The sequence below is a fragment of the Grammomys surdaster genome, unplaced genomic scaffold (assembly GCF_004785775.1).
Source record: "Grammomys surdaster isolate TR1022 unplaced genomic scaffold, NIH_TR_1.0 217, whole genome shotgun sequence".
Taxonomy (NCBI): Eukaryota; Metazoa; Chordata; class Mammalia; order Rodentia; family Muridae; genus Grammomys; species Grammomys surdaster.
The window spans coordinates 2,842,646-2,864,063 of record NW_021604662.1 but is presented as its reverse complement, the minus strand read 5'-3'; the positions used below and the strand labels follow the sequence as shown (position 1 = coordinate 2,864,063).

Genomic DNA, 21,418 nt, shown 5'->3' with positions numbered 1-21,418 from the left:
AAAAGTATAGCATTATTTAATGAACTAACAATACTGTTAAGATTCATCTGAGTTATAAACTTTATTCTAAAAAGACAGTATATTTCAAAGTATCTTTAGAAAGTGGCAATATTATTATATCGGACCATCACTATGTAACAATTCTGAAAGGATTATAAATCACTACTTTAATAGTGCTAGTCACTTGTGCAATTTGACTCAAAACTGATCTATTTAAAGAGGAATGGAAAAAAATCAAGCATACACCTCTGGTCAGGATGTGCAAAAGAATGGTCTGCACACTTATAAAGCAAAAAAAAAAAAAAAAAAAAAAAAAAAAAAAAGAAAGGGGGGGGAGAGGGGGGGGGGGAGGGAAGGAAGGAAGGAAGGAAGGAAACATGTTTTACATAGGAAAGGAAAATCTGAGTAAGTCATACAAGTTATAGACTCTCATTGTGGAACTGGATCTCAGAGATCATTCCCCCAGTTCCTCATTTCAAACATAAAAACCAAAGAACTAGGGCACAGCAAAGCAAAATATAACTTACCCACTTTAGTGATCAGCTTACTAAGACTCAATTCAGAACTTCTAATTACAAATTATGTAGGGTTCCCAAAATATTAAAATATTATCAAGAAAAGAAGAATCAAATGATCAACAATGATTATGTGATTGATATGTAAAACTATGCCCAGATTCAAATAGTCCTTTTATCATGTAAGGATTTACTAAGTTTCACCAAGTAAGTACAGTGTATAAAGCACAGTAAACTGTTATTTTCATAAATGTTAGGTAATAGATATCCATTCTTACCAAATACTTCATGATATAGTTCAAAAGCACCATTTTTTTGTGATTTTTTTTCTGGTTTACTTGATAGTATTTATTAGTTTTTCCTTTGTTTATCAAGAAACTCATAATACCTGTTCATATAGTTGAATCCGTACATACTTCCTATTTCTCAATAGAAAAAAAACTAGCTTATTGTAAATATCCTTCCGGTGCTCAGTATCTTGTCTAGAACACAGCGGATAGAGTGGGGCTTGTTAAATGACCATGAGTATATGAGTGATCTAATGGATATACAAGTAAATTAGAGAATGATGGCAAAAATGTAGTGAATAGTGTCTTAGTAAATTTCAGACTATAAAATATTTCACAACATGAATTTTACTGATTTTAGATGTCCCATTTATCATCAAATATGAAGTTACTATACCATTGCAATTACAGTGTTTGAATTTTAATAAGAAACCAAGAAAAGAAGATGAATCAATAATTAATTAGCTAATAGGAATATTAGTTGAATATGTTGACTTCAAAGGAGAAAATATTGGTAAACCACTGAGATCAAAGACAATTGAAATTAATTTAATTCCATGACAGTATTCTGCAAAAGACCACAGCATATATATGCAATTTGTCTGAATCTCTAAAAGAAAATAACAACAAAATCAAAGATTATCACCTGCTTATATAAAAGAGGAGAAATAGGTGATAATTTCTATTATGCTAATTATGTTAATGCATGACTTAACATATGTATACTAATATTTTTAGAGCATAGCTATAGTTCTGTGGGGCATTATATTTAACTTGGTTATTTCATTTTAAAAACAATCTAGAATGATATGTACTGCTGATAATCTTTTTCTTATTTATAGTCAGAATACCCATTAGAATATTTTTGTTGATAAAGGATGCTACATAGGATTCTGGGTCAGATCCCGAGAATTTAAATTTCTAGCAAAGCTCTCAAAATAGGTTGATACTGCTAGCTCAGTAATCTCAGTGTTAAAACCATTCATCAACACCTTTATTGGACTAAGCCAAATTATGCTGCAAGTATCCAGAGAGCCTGAATGATTTGATATTTCTCATACCAGTTATATTTCTTAAAATAAGCAATTTGACAAATGGTAGTAGATTATTTAGTTGTCACAATAACTTGTCATGAACTAGAAAGTATTTATCAAAGTTAACTCTCTGGCTGCAAAATGAAAGTATCTGAATATCCCTAAGTAAGTATTCTAAACTAAATAAAATGAGGAAAATGTTAATGTATCCAGAATTTACTTACTATGTATTTTTAGATACAGTGATCATATGCTATTGTAGTCAACATTTAACTTCAATCATGTGAAATACACACATATACAAATTGAAAGTGTTTCAATACTTACATTTTCTGTAGTTCCAGTAATTACATGGAGGCCATCATATGTGGATTTAATATACATACCCTAAGAAAAAAGACAGGATCAGTAAAAGTGAAGCAACAAACATACGTATTTCTTTCAGTTTTAAAGTCATTTCAAAATGTAATATATGAAAAGCTAATAGTTCTGAAAACTGTTGAGCATAGAGGTCTAAATGGGAAATGAAATTAATGTAAGTTTAAAAGAAGGTTGTTTACCAGTGAACTCTAGTTTCTTAAATGAAATTTCACAGTTTAATATATAATAAACAAATAACCCAAACAAAAGTATACATGGAAAAATTTGGCCATAATAATATGGCAATCTTCAACCATATGCTGGTTACAGTTTAAGACATATACACTTTTGAGTTAATATCAATCTCATTACTTATGGAAAGTAAATAATATTAAAAACATAAAGGAGAATGATTGGTGCTAACACTTCTACCTTAGTGAATAACAAATCAATAAAAGAGCTAAAACGATATTTGTTAAAGTAAATAGTATTATTTTGTTTTAGATTTTTACATTAAAATATTGCGAGAAAATAAAGTGGGAAACAGCAGCACTCCCCCCCTCAACAAACCGTTGTTTGGACTAGAAAAAAAACAATATTCTCCAAAATTATCCATCCATCCATCCATCCATCCATCCATCCATCCATCCACCCACCCACCCATTAGTCATCACTAATACTTATTCCAATGTGCCAGGGGCTGTTTTAAGTATCTTTCATTTATTTTATTAAAGTCTATGTGGTGTAGCTATCACTGACCCTGTTTAGAAGTAAAGAAACTTGTCATTCAAATATCACTGTTTTTCTGAAAATGCAATGACTACTGGGTTTGAATTTCATTAAAACCATCTCTCATATTTTTTTCTTTTTGTTTTCCATTAGGAGTTGATTTTGAGCTCCCTCTCCCCTACTCAGCTTACTCAAATGATGTTTGCTTCACTAAATCTCCAAATACCAGTTAAGCAATAACTGGTCAAAGCCTCACAATCAAGATGGTAAAATAAAGCACATTTGGAGATAGTCCATACACCTCACAAAAAGAAGCCTAAAGCCAAGAAGCTTCTCCAATGATAGGCCCTTCTGTTCAACTCATTATCTCTTTTCTATCGTCCAATTTTCAATTGTTCTAATAAATCTCATTTCCCCAGCTTTTAATTCTCTAAGTATTGTATTTTTAAGCAAATCATATGACTTAATTACAACTAAGCACACTTGTTTGCAGTCTTTCCTATGCCTTTGCCTTTTATACATTTAAGTACCTGCTGATTGATTCTCAAACTGATTTATTTTAAATGTGACATATGAAGGTTATTCAAAAGTGAGTGCATTTTAAAATAGCATCCTTGAATAACTCATATAAAGCCTCTAGTCTTTTGCAAATTTGATATGAATCATAAGAGTCACCTTTAATTCTTTCCACTTATATTGAACATTTTAGATTTTTCTTTCTCTCCCTGTAAAATATCAATTCAGTTGATGTATTGCTCACTGTTCTTCACATATGAGGCTCTTTAAGCAACTTCACATTTAAAAATATCCTTTTAAGCTGCTCACACCTGCCTTTAGTAATTCCAAATTTGGCTATAAGAGATGTTCTGTGTATGTGCTCTTAGGTTGAGAACTTGGGAATCCCTGACATCACTGGGCCTACTTTTTATTTTTATTTTTGGATCCTCCCTCAACAGATGCTGCAAGAAGTGAGTCTAGTGGAGATAGGAAAGGATGTCATGGGGCTGAAGAAATAGTTAAGCTTTCTGGAATAAGACAGGAGAAGTTTCATGAAGGCTTGATCTAAAACATATTGACAAGATTGAAAAAAAATAGGCTGTAAAACTATTTAGGATGAAGACTTTTGGAATAATTAGGTATAAAATATTGAAGGAAGCCTCTGATTTAAAAAAATTTTTCTTATCATAGACAGCTACAAAGGAGCTAATACCATTCATTAATTGAGAAGGGGGGAGATAAATAGAAGGATTTGGGAATTTTTTTAATCTAAAGAAAGAGATTGATTGGAGAGACCATGTCATTTGTCAAAGTGAAGGGACCCAGAGTCACTTAGGGGATAAGCATCTAGGCACACCTGTGCGGATATATCCAGACTAAGATTACCCTCTCAGGGTGTCTGTAAGGTATTTTGTCTACTAGATTAAGTGATTTGATTGGAGGAGACCCATCTTAATTGTCAGGGAGTCATTCCCTTGGCTGGAATCTTGGCTGCATATAAAACATTGAGAAAATGAATTGAGTACTAGCACTCATTGTTTTTTACTTCTTGATTGTGAATGCAGTATTACTAGTGGCCTCAATAGCCTGCTTCCTCAGTCTCCTGTCATGAAGAACTTGGACAGTGAGCTAAGATAAACACTTTCTCCCTCTCCCTCAAAAGATAATTTTTTAAAATGCCAGATATATCTTATTTAGATTTACCTCATAAATTTCTACCTGATTATTATTTAATATAAAATAATTCTGTGGTTCTGTTCTTACTTGCAGACTGAGAAAATAAATGCTAACTCCATAGGACTGCAAAGAAAATACAAGGCAAATGGAAAGTCTTTCTACTACCCACATTAACTTCTAATTATTTATTTTTCCTTTTCTCTGAAAGTTGTTTTCCAAACTATTTAGATGTTTGGTTCTTACCATTTTAAGTTTATGTCTATTCTTAAAAGCTGATACAAACTCACCTTAAGTTACAAAGCAAAAGATCTCTCCCGGGGCGATATATTCATAGAGAAAATAAATTGTTCCTAAAGTCCATCAATTAGTTGTGGCTCAATTCATATGTCTATTGTTTCTCATGCTTCTGGTGCATATTAGTTGGAAAATTTTATTCAGATTCCCAAAAAACTAATCTAATCTAATGTTGTATTAGCTCACGTTTTTTACTGTACACATTATGCTACAAACATCTTTCAGTGAAAATAACTTAAAGAGGTGATGAAGAAAGAAAAATACTCAGTATTATGCATTGAAGAGTGTTTATATTTTAAAAAATATTTTAAAAAATGAAATTACTTTTGTAAAGATTGGCCCCTCATGCAGATGTGTTCTAAAAGCCAAGGATATATATCTACAAGTAAGGACAGGATCAAACACTATATGTCTATGTATATGTATTATTTTACTTACATAACCATAATTATGATGAATTTTTATTTATAAATTAAACAAGATTAAAATTCCTAATAGAAAATAGAATAATTATGAAAATATACTGACATAATGGATATGTAAGTATAATTTCTTTCTCTCAAAGTGCCATATTTTCAATTTATCAGTTATATAAAACAATTTTTGGCTTCTTCTTAGCGTATCTGATTTGTTACCACCACTGTTTATGCAGTTTGGGGATATTTATTGTAAGTTAGATAAGACTTGATTAAATAAAGCTCTTTTGATATCATGACCTTCAATTTAATAATATCAATAGCTAATATGTAGCCAATGAGTGGGTATCATATATAGTATTACTAAGCTAGATATAAGGATTATCCATGTCCCATATATACTGCCAAGTGATTTTAATCACACTACTCAGAATGATATGCAGTTTCAAATGTAACAACTGTTTATGTCTGGAATTTCTATTTAATATTTCAGGACTGTAGTTGATCATGTTAATTGAAACCATAGAAAGTAAACTTCAGATAAGGGTGGGAAGTGGTAATAATGAGACTTCTGAATCATAAAGGTTTCTTCATATAGCTTACAAATATTAGAAATAGGCACACAAATAAGTCAATATTAGATATAATACTTACAGCTTAGTCTGATGTCATGTAATCATAAGGCTATATTTGATTTTCATCTTCTCATGAAAACATTCATGAAATCCAAAAATGTACTAGGAACTATCAACACCCAGAATCAATTTGCCAACCAACAGGAGAAGTTCCTTGTATAGAATACATGGACAGCCTCAAACCAAATATCACTGGTGGCTAATAAAGGCCTTCTTCTCTGAGATAATTACAAACATGTCAATAAAGACATGCATACATGTGTGTGAAAAACACACATAAAAAATTAAAGTATACTTAGAGATCATTAAGTGTATATTTGTTTCCAAGATTTCTATTACCCAGAATATTACTATTTATGGGGAGAAAGTTTAGAACACCATAGGATGAAACTAATTTGTAACAAGTACATTGCAGGTAAATGCTTTCCAGCTGGTTTCTGTTTAGTGTGTCTGTGTCTTCCTCGTGCATATCAATGTTATATACTTCCTTTTTAAAGGTATATTTAAAAAGCTCAAATGATAATATAAAAATTTATCAATACAGTTCATGAATGTTAGCCTAGTAGTAGCAATATCCAGTTGTTTATTCAATTCTTATAACAACACATGTGAATAAAGGAATGGATGCATTTCATAAATATTATAGGTTCTTGGGAGATGCCTCAGTGGGTAAAGTGATTGATAAGTAAATATAAAGACCTGAGTTTGGATCCCCAGCATAGAATGTCAGACATTGTGGAAATTGACTGCAATCAAGGGTTGGGAGAAACAGGAGGTATTGGGGCACTTGCTGGCTAGTCAGTCTGTTGAGCTCCAGGCTTATTTAGTAATTACTCTTCTCTCAACAAAAGAGAGAGCAATTGAGGACACTCAATGTTAAAACCTGGCCACAACACGTACATGTACAGTCATGCCTACTTGGACACACATATACACACATTATAATAATATTCCTCAGAAGCACTCACACACAAAAATGTGACTTTATCTACCTACCCAATGAAAAAGAAGATCTAGTAAAACCAGAAAAAAATCAAAGTAAAAAAAAAGAACAAAGAAAATACACACTTGGTGGTAACACTGTGCTTACTGTAAAACTCTTTTTATTTATTTATTTATTTATTTATTTATTTATTATTGGATGTTTTATTTACATTTCATATGTTGTCCCATTACCCCATCCCCCCCACCCAGGAACCCCCTATCCCCTCACCCCTCCTCCTTCTTCTCTGTGGATGTACCCCTACCTACCCCCCCACTCCCACCTCCCCACCCTCAAATTCCCACCCACTGGGGCGTCCAGCCTTCATGAGACCAAGGATCTCTTCTTCCACCTATGCCCAGCAGGGTCCTCCACTCTTACTTATTCAGCTGAAGCCCTGGATCCCTCTCTGTGTGCTCCCAGGCTGGTGGTTTAGACCCTGGGAGCTGTGGTTGGTTGGTATTGTTGCTCTCCTCATGGTGCCACAAATCCTTTCATCTCCTGCAGTCTTCACTCTAACTCCTCCAGTGGGAACCACATGATCAGTTCAATGGTTAGCTGTGAGCATCTGCCTTTGTATATGTCAGACTTTTGCAGACCTCTAAGGAGACAGCTAGATCAGGCTCTTATCAGCATGCACTTTTAAAAGTTCTTAAGCTAAGGAATTTAATTGGTGAAAGAATGCAACTAATGATGACCTAATTAAATAGGATGATTGAGGAATTGCCATTTTCGTTTCTCTCTATTTTTATGAATCTGTCTTTTAAAGATGATTTTTTTTTACACTATCCTACTACCTAGACTTCTCTAGGAAATGAAAAGAAGAATGAGTCTCTGTGGAAATTCATAGATGTCTATCTACATTTGGAGGCCACTTCTTTGCCCACATCACTTGCTGTATGCTGATGGACGATGGCTTGATAAACATGGTATTCCTTACCAGCCCTTCACTTGGTTTGATATTTGCCAGCTGAATCACTTCCAGGTGAGCAGACTGTGAAACCAGAGGATCAGACGACAGGGATATGATGTGGTCACAGACCCCAGAGAGAGTTTTACACTGGAAGTGAAAGATAAAAGTTATGGTAAACATATGTTGTAAGTAACACATAAATCACCATTTATTATATTTTTTAAAGTTTTATTTTATTTTTAATTACATGGGTGTGTGAACATGATGCTGATGCCCTCATAGGCATCAGATCTCTCTATAGATGGATTACAACTTGCGAGCTACTCAAAATGGGTGCTGGAAACTAAACTCACTCTTAATCTCTGAGCCCTATTTCCAGCCCTTAGTATAACCTTTTAAGAAGTTGAAGAATGTCACCTAGCATTTGATTCTTTAAACTTCTTGTATAAAAGCTTATTAGATACACATAGTACACAAAATGCATCTATATTGTTTTAAGTTATGGATATATGAACTGTATGTCTGGATGTTAATTCAAGGTATAGTTATGTATTATTTATATTATTTTGAAGCATCATGCTTAAATTATTCCCGAACAATTTTGATAATATAATAACCTATTGATATTTAGTTTCAATTTAATTAAAATTGTATTTAACTAAATTCTAAATAATATTAAATCCAGTTGTCTTTTATTTAATGATCAGGAAAGTAAAAGAAAAGTGATCAAGATCCTTCAAAGACGTATCACATGCTTAGTTGGTTAATTCTTCTTGCATTTTTCTCGACTTTCCGGATCAAGTTTACTTTTGTATAGAACTTCCCACTTCCATTTGGCATAGCTTGCAATAGCTAATCTATTTGTTCCCCCTTCTATGACCAATTAGAAAGTTAACTTATTCTGAAACCCTCTAAGGCAAAGAGCTTTTATATCCCACTCATCTTTAACTTTTCCCTGTACCCCACTTACCACTCACACTTTAAAACTGCAAATATACCTATATATAATATGAATAAGCTTAAGGTCAAAACAGAAGTTTTTTTCTTTAGTGAAAGAGTTATTATTTTGTGGGAACCAAGGTATAATATTCTCCCTCCATTGTATTTTAGTTGTTCTATGGTTACTGCATTAATTAGTCTACCTTGAAGGTGATGATTCTCTTTGTCTTTCTAGGCTCAGCTTCCCTCCACTATAGAAACTGTCAAGCTAAATTTGTCTCTATAATGGGGCTCATGATTTTTCCATTTGTTTCTTAAGACTTCACTTTAATTGTAGTTATCAGCTCCTAAAGACAGACATTAGTCTCATAACACCAATACCTAAAGAAAAAAATATGAGCCTGATACGAGGATAGATACATGTAATTACCACACTGACAATGACGTTGTCTGTAAGCAAGTTCTATACTTTCGGCTCTTTTCTTCAGATAGAAAATTATATGATACAATAAAGATTGTCTTATAAGGTTTATAATTAAAATATAATAATACATTTTAAAGAGCCAAATATAGCTACTATCCAATGATAATTAACAATTCTTACCTATAAAGTCCTAAGTCCTTACACATGAGGTGAATTAACACACTATACTTAATTCCAAAACTGTCTTATAATAAATAATAATAACAGCAGCCAGTTTAGCTGAATAACAATCATGACCAGTTCACTCGTCTCCCTCTCTCTGATATTAAGGTCTCAGTGCTTTGGGCAAAATGAAGGCGTTTACCTTGATTAACTTCTACTCACAAGTAATGGTTTGAGTTAATTGTAAACTGGACAATCTAGAATCACCTGGGATATAGGCCCAAGGCATGCCTGTTGGGATTATCTTGAATACATTAATTGAAGTGAGATGACCTGCCCATTCTGGCAGCACTATCCCCGGGCAGGGGATCCTGAACTGTATAAGAGTAGAGAAAGCTAGTTGGCCACTAGCATTTAGGTATCCATTGCTGTTTCTGATGATGGATGTGATAATGTCAGCTCCATCAAGCTCTAGCTGCTGTGACTTTCTCCACAATGATAGACCTGGAACGGTGAGCTAAAATGACTCCTTTCTTCTTTGCCAGTCTCCCCAGTGTCTGTAATAAATTTGTAACCCATCACACCAGGCTTACATTATTATTTTAAAACTCAATCATATTAACACTACCCAAGACTGTATTTTTGAAAAATAATAGAGTACGGTAATACATTGTAATTCTTATTTAATAATATTACTAGCAGAAATTATTTGTAGAGTGCCTACACATATTTGGCACAATGAAAAATACTTCATATTTATTCTCATTTATCATTCTACCTTCCCAAAGGAGGTATTAGTATAGTCAGCTGAGCAGATGTGAGAATTAGTCTAAAAACCAAGCCATGGTTGCTGTTTCGGTAGAACAATTTGAATTCTTAATTATTGGGTTTACTTTGATTATTAATTATTAATTTGTTTTTAATAAACTTCATTTTGTATTGCTTGGGCTGCATTAGATGTGTTAGATAACAACTAAAAAAGATACTATAATAAAATTAAATCACTTCTATGGACGTTTTGCAAGTTATAGTATTTCTCAGAATATGTCTTCTTTCAAAACCTTAAGGCAATTTTTACCAGCAAAAGAGCAATTCTACTATATCTAGAAGATGACTGGTAAAACTTTATAAAGGGCATTTTTCTTTTTTCAATATTCACTCCAAAGGATTTCATATCTTTAGTTTTAAAAAGAAAGAATAACAACTTTTTAATCTATGTGTCAAAGAAAAGGAAAGGCTGATGCTCCCCGATGGTTCAGTGGAATATACAATGACAAGAATTATGACTACCTTTTTGGATTGTCATAAGCTACCCAATATTCTGACAAAGAATTAATGCCTGAATAACAGTGGGAAAATCTAGTTATGATGAAGAACAATTTAAATATAAATGGTTTTGGGTTATTTTTCTATGGGTTAGTCTATATTAATAACAAATATGAATTAATAAACAGTTTATAATCTTACACTATGGGTATAGTCTTGTGAATCAGCTTGTCTATTTTAATATATAAAATCTAAAGGACAAAAGAAGATCTAGGCACAACATGTTTACTATAATATGATTTTAAAGGCAACATTTTAGTCACTTTAGGGAGTCACAAAATAACCTCATTTGATTAACAAATAATGAGATATAACATTCTTTCATTATCTCTGAACATATCTGATAATATTAAAGTTATGACTATTTATGTTTAAATAGAAATTTATCAATGATCTAACTACAAGCCACAGTGAAAAGCTGAGATGGGATTGAGTTACTTGAAATATTTTTGTTTTTACAAATAACTGTAGTAAGAACTCTGAAAAATTGGCTTTAAAAACAAAAGAGGGGGAACGGTACACCCCAGAAGGAGTCCCCCTGAAATACCCTCCATCATGCCTTGTTCACTTTTATCTCTCTAAAGCTGAAAGCTCATGGAGAATCTGCTGCTGACTGCCTCTGGCACCACCAAGACCAACAAAACTTTGCCACAGATATGGGGAAGGACGCTCTTACCCTTAAAGGGAATGGCCCAGACCCAGTTCCCTTATGGGGCTGAGGATTGATATGCCTGTTTGATACCACAGAAGGCACAGCTAACCGGCTACCAAAAAGATTAATGAAAAAAAAAAATAGATAGCCCCACAAAGCCAGGCCCAATCATAAATAAGATAAATAACAATTTCCATCCAGGGAAGAGAAATCTCCCTGAGAATCCCCTTCTTTTTCCTTTCCAGGTAAAAATGAATCACCCATGATGTCTGCTGTTAGAAGTTCTAATCCAGATGCTGGCCTCCGAACTTATACTACTCAGACGTTTGAAGGGCCACTGACAAGAACATCAAACAGCTAGAGATTGACATTACTAATTTGAAGAAATCCCTCGTTTCGCTGTCTGAAGAGACCTCCTAAAATCGCAAAGATCCTTATGGGACTCGATTTACTCTATCACAGTAGAAAAGGCTGTGTACAGCTCTTGATTGTGTACAACCCTTAAAGAAGAAGGTTGCCTTTACATAGACAAGACAAGGAGGGTTAAAGAGACCATGAAATAGGTCAGTGAAGGCCCTAAGAAAACTCAGAGAGAGAAAGAGGCAGATGAATGCTGGTACAAGAATTGGTTTTGGGCCTCTCCAAGGTTGTCAACCCTACTTCCTCCCATCTTGGGACCATTATTTGGTTTCTTTTTGCTTTTTTCTGCTGGTCCCTGGCCCTCAAATAGGCTGACTAACTCTGTGATACAACAGATAAATAATTTGGTAGCAAAACCTACTCAGATACATTATCATAAGTTAGCTATGGAGGACCACGAGACTCAAGATGAGGCTGTTACTTTATACAGGGTGTTTCCAAAACCCATCTCCACCCAACCTAAAAGGGGGGACTTCCGCCCCTAGACTAAGCAGAGAGGGGCCACCCAGAACCCCCTCTGGCAGGCGATCTGAATTCTTGCTTAGGCTGCAAGGCTAAGCACTGCAAGGGAATATAAATACAAGATAAAAATCTCTCTCTGGGTTCCCTGAGGGATAAGCCTGACTGCATAGGGGTTGATGTCAAAAGTATCCCCTCTCCAGGAAAAAGACATCGGGACGGGTATGGCCCTCATGCCTCACTGGACAACGACAGGGGGACCAGAGCCATTACAAGGTCCCCTTCAAATACTGGAGGTCAGGTCTCTATCCCCGCCTTCGCAAGATTAGCATTGCCACAGCCCTTCTATACTTAGAGAAGGGAGGAGATGTCAGGGGCAGCCCTGCTTACACACTGAAGGCCTAAAATCAGCCATAGGCTTAAAATCAGCAATAGGCCTGTCATACATGTATACTAACACCAAGTCTTGGGTCTCAGTGGAAAAACAGTGAAACAGATGGCTATAAGCTATTGTAAACAGGCAGCTTTTGTGGAAATCTACAAGCCTGAGTAGTCATAGACCTTGTAAATAGGTAGCCTTGGCAGACAATACCAACTTAGATAAGGACAAGCGAGTCATAGGCAGAGTCATAGTGACTTGTCCCCTGAACCTTCACCTAGCCGATACCCGGTTCTGAAGATATCTGTATTCCCCCTGAACACCCACACTCCAGTGTCATCCCCTTCCCCACATCCTGCCTTTCTGTGTTTATAACCCCTGTGTGAATGAATTACGATTTGAGAAACAATAAATTACAAAAAAGCAAATAACTGTAGTAATGCTCAGTTATTCTTCAGAATATATTGGAGCAAGTAAATAGAAATATCTTTATATTTACTAAAATAGAATTCTAATCCATGTGACCTCATTTAAAAAAGAAAAAAACAAAAACAAAACTCTAGGCTTACTAGGTAAAGCAAAAGGCTTAATCCAAAGCAACTTCCACTTTTTACTTCTATACACGAATACTAATCTCAGCATGTATAAAATGCAAAACAGATAAATTAAGAAATCAACAAATGGCATACATGCGACATATAGGATTTAATATACACATAGTTAAACATAATCAATTACACAGAAATACATGAGTTTTATTGTAGGAAATGTTAGTTTCTGAGTTAAACATTTTCTAATAGTTTAAAGTACAGACTACACTTTTACTTTAGTATTTGGTTGGGATATTAGAATAATTAAGCATAAATCTTGTCTGGACCTTTGTGTCATTTTGTGATAAAATTTGTATTGTATTTGAAAATCAAAAGGTGTTCCGTTTTTATAAAATATACATCAATTCAAATAATGGTAAAGAATTCTAAATGATAAATTTCACTTGGAAATACAATAGTTTGTGTCTTATTCCTTGATAAGATTTTATCTTTCTTGAACTAGAAATTCTCTTTATTGCATTTATCTGTGAATATATGAGTATACACACCAGAGTGTGAGAGAGAAGAGGGGAGGGGGAGGAGGAGGGAGAGAAGGAGAGGGAAAGTGGGGGGTGGAGGGAATATCTATAGAGTCAACTCATGAATCCATGCATGTAGAAAGCAGAGGACAACTTTTGGAAGGCATTTCCTTCTTCTTCCAGGGATCAAGCTCGATCCGGCAGCATTGCTGCCAACCATCTTACCCACTGAGCCATCTCACTGTACTTTTATCTATTGTGCATCATTAAAACATAGGATACACTCAATCACGGCTAACTCTGAAAGAATAAAGTTTAGGCACAAAATTTAAGTTGGTATTTAAAAGTGATTTCAAATACATATTCTCCAATACAGGAAGAATTTCGTATTCATATAAGTAAAGATTATTGAAAGACAACTTTTAACTTAAAAACTAATGCAATAGAATAATAAATTTCAATATGGTGTCAAAATTAGATTAATGTCTAGAAAAGACTTTCAAATATCTTCAGGAATCAACTACAGATACAAGCAAATAAAAGTCACATAAACTAATTCATCTAAAGCCACCAAACACTCTTGTAATCTATCTGTGTTTCAAAATAAGATAGTGGAGAAAAAAAGGCAAAACAAAATGAAACAATCATCTCATAATCATGCCTACATTAAAGCCATCCATATTGTCGACAATCACAGAGTACATGCTATGTGATTTAAATGCCAAGTACAATGTATATGGATTCCACAGCCTGGAGTACTGCTTCTGCTAATTTATCTTGTATCACAAACATAAACCATGTTACACTTGTAGTTCCTGAAAAAGTAATAAAAGTAATAACCCCTAAGAGTCCTTGTGAGTTAAAATTATTAATTCAAAGCTCACTGCACTCAAAACATCTTACTTTCTAAATTATTACATCATAATGTATAGGTCCTGACAATTATTGATAGCATCTACCTTGTCACTAAAGCTTCTAATTGCTAAAATACTCACAGTTATAGAATTTCAATGAACATAACTGAAACTTTTTCTTCAATTTTCCTAAATGGCACATGGGTATCCTGAGATGCCAAACAACCTGTACAAGCTGACAGAGTTAAAGGCATAGTCGAAGCAAACCCCCACAAATCTTGATGCTCAATAAAGCATTTGTTCTCCAGTGACATGCCAATACTCACAAAAGAACAAGTTAGAGGTATAAATATAGCATTTTAGACTTATGTTTATATTTAAATGATCAAAAGAAATGCTTCTGTAATTATTCTCACTTGGTTATTAGTTGCTTTTATGGTTTATTTAAAAATTTCCAAGTTGTTTTGTTTGGTCTGGATCTAAACTTAAATTGATCATGTAGTTGGGATTGATTAAATAACCACAAGCCCAGAGACTTAAAGTAATGCACTTATTATTTCCTAGTTTCTGTGAGCTGGGAACCTAGACACTAGAACCAGTTCTGTTCTGTAGATTATGGTTTTACAAGCCTGTCAGGTTCCAACAGGGCCAAATTTCAAAAACAGAGACATAAGAAGGGAGAAAAATCTGCTTCCATGTTAATTTATGTCATTGGTAGAATGAATTTCATTGAGACTATATTATTGGGGTTTCATTTTCTTTCTGTCTATCATCCAGGGATTATCCTTAGCTCCCAAGAAGTTGTCCTCAGGTTTTGTCTATGTGGGATACTACATAGGACATATTATAACAAGGTGGATGGCTTTTGCAAGGCCAAGATTTCTTGTCTTCTTTTAGACACTTTACAAGGTCTTACAAAGGCTAAGTTTACCAAACATAATTTCTCTTTTTTCTATCACATCCATGTGAAATAATAAATGATTTTAAGAATATCTGAAAAAAATCCCTTCGCTTTTGTCATAGAACAAAACCTAGCCATGTGGATGTGGAATTCATTGTATATTCTGATCTTAATTACATTCAAGAATTGCCAGTTACATCCAGAAGCCTGGACCTTGGCAGCTATCTTAGAGTCTTATCCACCACAGAAGTGAATAGAAAACTATTGACAGAACGCCACTGAAATGATATGCATACATTTCTGAACCACAGAATTAGATTTTTGTTCTCATAGAAGGGTGGCCATATGAGAGTGATAAAGAAGTTGGGACTGAATGCTAGCTCACGTCTCACTAGCTGCATGACACTGAGAAAAATTCTTAATCTTTCTAAGAGTCAAAGTTCTGTCACAGAATTTTGATTTTTTTTTAAAAGACAGTAACTACTTCTCTGCATTAGGATGGGGACATAGTATAAGCTAGAATTCACAACTAGATCTATTCTATTTGCCTGCTGTATCAGGGAACAGTGACAGAAAGCTTTGTGGTGGGTCCCCAAAGCAGATGACAGACTCAAGAGAGGATATGCTACTTTCTATGCTCAAGAATGACAACACTTTAGATGTAGCATTGACTTAAGATAAAGTTATTGAGAAGGTGACTTAAGCTTTGAGCACTAGATTCACATAGAGTAAATGAGATGGAGGGGCTCAATAACTTAGAGGCTATTTCATCTTTCCATATATACAGATTCTTTTTAGGAAAATAGGGTCCAAAGAGCTGAAACCTCTGAACAATGTTTACGCATATACTCCAGAAATTGGAAGATGGCATATATGGTTTTACAGAGGTAAATGCTACCCATATTGTGATGGTTAGAAACTTATTAATTCTCAGCTTTAAATTTACCCTTTAGTACCTTTTCTATATATAGCAATGGACTGTGTGCTGATGCATTTCCTTTACATTATCTACAATGTTATATTTTTTGTCAGTAGAGGGCACTGCAGTGACACTGGAGGGATAAAGAAGACTTCTCTCTGGGTTCTCATGGACTACATATTAAATTTGTTTGTATCTAATTTAGGGTCTATTCGTGATACCCATTTTTTAAAAGGAGACCAGGTAATGTCCTGCTCCAACCACATACCTAGACCATTTATTAATACCTCTCAGCAACTTTGCAGCCTTGTCTAGGCACAGACTCTGTCATTTTGAGGCTATCTTAAGATGTTCTCTTGAACCCTTACTATAGCAGCACCCAAACTCTTGCTATAAAATCTTACACCATCTTCAGTTGCCTGCATTGTAAAACGTTGTCTCTTTCCTGGTCTTGCAACTAATGGCCAGTTCTTATCTAGGTTATCCTCTGAGGCTGCAACCATACTTTCTAAGCCCTGGGGTGAGTGTTCTGCCTATGTAAATTATCTTTTCCTGGTACTCATTTCTCTTAGTCTTCTGGAATGCTTTTGGATTCCTTTTATATCACAATAGATATTATTCTAATATAGGCTAATAATTATTTGTATCAAAGTTCCCTTGTTTAAGTTACTGTGTACTTTCTGTCTCTATTTGGATTCAAGTACTTTGGACATTAATTTTATGGCAACTTGGCTGTACTTTCAAAAATCTAAGGTCTTAAATCACATACAGAGTGGTACCTGATAAATACTGTCCTCAAATTTATCACTTTATGTGGCCACTCTGCTTTCTTATGTTTTTTGTGAGTTTATCATAAAAGAACTGCAGCATTTAGACGTAAGAAATTACAGCTAGCCCAATTCCTCAACTTAATTAGAAAGGCTAATTTAAGCTTGTTCACAAATAGTAAGTATCAAACTGAAGTCAGGACACCATTTTTTTAAACTCGCAGCAATGCCCTTTCTACTATAGTATGTTAGTACTTATTATAAACAAATACTTTATGAAGACAATGATTGTAACCTCAGAGTCACTCTAAACTGAGCATTCTGAAATGTACAATATGTTCAGCAAATATAGTATCACCAGGAACACATAAACATACTACTGTGTCATACACTGTCTAGAACTATCATAGACTAAACAGTAAAACCAGTTTATTTGGGTTGTATTATTATTATTTTTTTTTTTTTTTGGTTTTTCGAGACAGGGTTTCTCTGTATAGTCCTGGCTGTCCTGGAACTCACCCTGTAGACCAGGCTAGCCTCGAACTCAGAAATCCGCCTGCTTCTGCCTCCCAAGTGCTAGGATTAAAGGCGTGCGCCACCACCGCCCGGCTGGGTTGTATTATTTTTTAAACAAGTTATTTATTTATTTATTTATTTATTTATTTATTTATTTATACCACAGATTTTATTCCCCTCCTGGTCCACCTTCTGAGTGTTCCACATCCCATACTTCCTCCTCACTCCCTGTCTCTATGATGTCCCCACCCCCACCCCCATACCACCAGACATCCCTACTCCCTGGGGCCTCCAGTCTCTTGAGGGTTAGGTGCATCTTCTCTGACTAAACCAATACCCAGCACTCCTCTGCTGTATATGTGTTAGGGGCCTCATATCAGCTGGTGTAGGCTGCCTGGTTGGTGGTCCAGTGTTTGAGAGATCTTGGGGGTCCAGGTTAATTGAGGGAGTCTCAATAATTATTAATTTTAAGAATACAGGTTTCTCCTTTTGTCCTAGGAAAGGCAAACATTTTCTACTTCCATCATATTATATTTTGCCTTTGTCTTTTTGGCATGGATTTTAGAGGAGTTAATTTTTTAAAAGACTTATTTCATTTTTATTTCACATATATGAATGTATATATGCATAGGGGCAGTGTGTGTTTCCATCCCAGAGATTTACTTATAGTTAAGATAGTTTCTTATATTAATAACCACTAAAGTGTCAAAATTCAATACTACACTTAAGAAAACAATTTCTGCAATTTTTTTAAAAAAAAAAGAAAAAAGAAAACAATTTCTGGCTCAGAAATAGTCTTAGCATATATCTTTAGGTTGACTACAAAGTCAAATAGAAAAATAGGTTGGGGGAAAGGAGAGAAAATGGAAAGAAAGAGAGGGAAGCAGAGAGGGAGAGGGAACTGGAGGAGGAAGAGGGGAAGAGGGCATGGAGAAAGGAAAGGAGGAAGAAAAGAAGGAGGACATTTTTGAATGGTAAAGCACTTCATAACTAAGAGATTTCTTTAACACTAAAATAAAAAGGAAAGTATACATTATTCTTCCCATATGTTATTTGGTATCAGATCATTTGATTTAAACAGTGTGACTTCAATCAATGACCATGGTCTGAGATCTTTTTGTTTTTTTACATTTTTTTAAAATTGGATATTTTAGTTACATTTCAGATGTGATTCCCTTTCCCCATTTTCCTCCCAGCAGGAACCCCCTATCCCATCCCCTCTCCCCCTGCTTCTATGAGGATGTGCCCCTACCCACTCACCCACTCCCACCTTCCCACCTTTGAATTCCCCCACACTGGGGCATCCAGCCTTCACTGGACCAAGGATCTCCTCTCCCACCTATGCCTGACAAGGCCATCCTCCCCTACATATACAGCTGGAGCCATGGGCCACTCCCTATGTGCTCTCGTGGGATCTTTTAAGACTTTATCAAAGTTGACAAGTCCTCCAGGCTTACAAATGAGAACAGCAGGCTTGCAACAAGCACAGTAAGCCTGCTAAAACCCAAGGCCTGCAGTAGCTTTTCCAAACAGGAAGACTGCAGTGAAAGGTGGGAGTGAAGCAAAAAAGCATGTAACTGAAGAAAGTTCCAGATTCTCTTTAGCCATTTTACCATATAAAACAAGGATGTTAGCAGAACAAAACAGAGGATCCCTGCAAGATCCATCTACATCTGCCATGAAAAGGCAGTCCCTGTGGCTGGAACGCAGATCCTCAACATGCCAAAAAACATGTCACACAGAAGGACAAGTCCTAGTTGATGGAAACTTCAGAATTACTGATTTGAGGAAATGTAACATTAATTAAATTTAGTAAATGATAACTCTAGTATATAGTACATTAATTATCTGCAGTGGGTTCCACGGTCTCACTCAGTTTTGACAACTGAATCCAAAGGCACCTCGCTCCCCCGACCAGACGACCAGGTTGTTCAGTCTCTTTTCTTTCATTGTCACATTTTACATTAATACACATCCCTGTTCAGCACTACATGCAAATTCCCCTTCCTTCATAGATTTCTCTGATTTTAAAGATGAAAAAGTGAAATGTCAAAGTCGACATTACTCAAGCCAGTTTTGACTATTCTACCTGTATGAATATGAAATTAAGTATAAAAACTGTCAAAAGTATGAATACAGCAGAATAAGATAAACAATTTTATTTTCATTATAAGCACATCACAAATTAATTTTAGAAAACCATCCATTTCATCTAGATTTTCCAGTTTTGTTGAGTATAGGCTTTTATACTGGGATGATTTTTAAAAATCTCCTCCGTTTCTGTTGTTATGTCTCTTCATTTCAGATTTTGTTAACTTGGATACTGCCTCTGTGCCCTTTAGTTAGTTTGGCTAGGAGTCTATCTATATTGTTGATTCAAAGAATCAGCTCTTGGTTTTGTTAATTCTTTGTATTATTCTCTTTGTTTCTAATTGGTTGATTTAGGCCCTGAGTTTGACTATTTCCTGCTGTCTACTCCTCTTGGGTTTATTTGCTTCTTTTTGTTCTAGAGCTCTCAGGTGTGCTGACAAGTTGCTAGTGTAAGATCTCTCCAGTTTTTTTTTTTTTTTTTAACCAGGGCACTTAGTGCTATGAATTTTCCTCTTAGCACTGCTTTCATTGTGTCCCATAAGTTTGGGTATGACGTGTCAACACTTTAATTAAATTCCAGAAAGTCTTTAATTTCTTTATTTCTTCCTTGACCAAGTTATCATTGAGAGTTGTTCAGCTTCCACGTGTATGTGGGTTTTCTATGGTATTTGTTGTTACTGAAGACCAGCTTTAGTCTGTGGTGATCTGAGAGGATGCATGGGATTATTTCAATCTTCTTGTATTGGATATCTGCTAAATGCATTTGGTTCATAACCTCAATAGGGAATGTATTTGAAGTTAAAAAGTCAGCTATCTTTCTAACAGGCAAATATAATAAATATTTCTAGAGTCAAATATTCATTTTAATGGTAGTAATTTACTCTGTGCTTATGCTTTATTTAGCATTATAATTTTATTCCTTTATTTTAATACTTCTCAATGAATATTTTGAGATATTAATATACTTTATTCATAAATTATATATCCATGAACAATCATGAATAGTAAATTATTATATACTGGAAGTATACCATAGCTAACTATAGTATTACTCTATTTCTTATTTTTCATTGCTATATACTATGCTTCTTTGAACATCTCCTGTAGAAAATGTTATTGTGTTCCACAATTTATTCTAGATTCTATGACCAGGAAAGTATAGAACTACGATGAACTCTGGAGTCAGACTACAAAAGTTTTTCTTTTCTTTTATTTGAGAATTTCATACACGAGTACTGTATTTTCATCATTTCCATCTCTTCTCACCTATTCAATCAATTCCATATGTGCTTTAACCTAACCTAACAGAAACAATTTATTGCATTTATGTACATGTATTCATGGATGATTACTTGAGACTGGATAACCTATCAGGTATCTTGTCCATGGAGAAAATTGATTTTTATTCTCTTAGCAGCAACTGACTGCCCGTGGTTCTTCTAGTGAAATTTCCTCCGTCTACATTGACATGTCAACTGGTGCTGCCATTATGCAGGTATGCTAAGTTACCACACTGTTGAGATTTCATAAGTACACTTTCCCCATCATGTCTAGAGGTCAATAGCAGAAAGCATCCTGGTCCACTGGCTTTTTAAAATCTTTCCACCCTCCTATGATTTTTTCCCTGAATCTTAGGACTTCTTAACTGATTATAAATCATTTCTGTCATTTTGTGAAACTTAAAAAAACATTCTATGCTTA

General features: G+C 34.7%; 1 protein-coding gene across 1 annotated transcript in view; it reads right to left on the bottom strand.

The window, feature by feature from the left end:
- Window positions 1–21,418, bottom strand: part of Cnksr2 (connector enhancer of kinase suppressor of Ras 2) — a 185,811-nt gene that overhangs the window by 113,355 nt on the left and 51,038 nt on the right. Inside the window, exons 6-7 of the mRNA XM_028772673.1 lie at window positions 7,867–7,986; window positions 2,164–2,223 (exon numbers count right to left, since the gene is read on the bottom strand). Of these exons, the coding sequence (XP_028628506.1) occupies window positions 2,164–2,223; window positions 7,867–7,986 (180 nt within the window). The remainder of the gene's footprint in view (window positions 1–2,163; window positions 2,224–7,866; window positions 7,987–21,418) is intronic.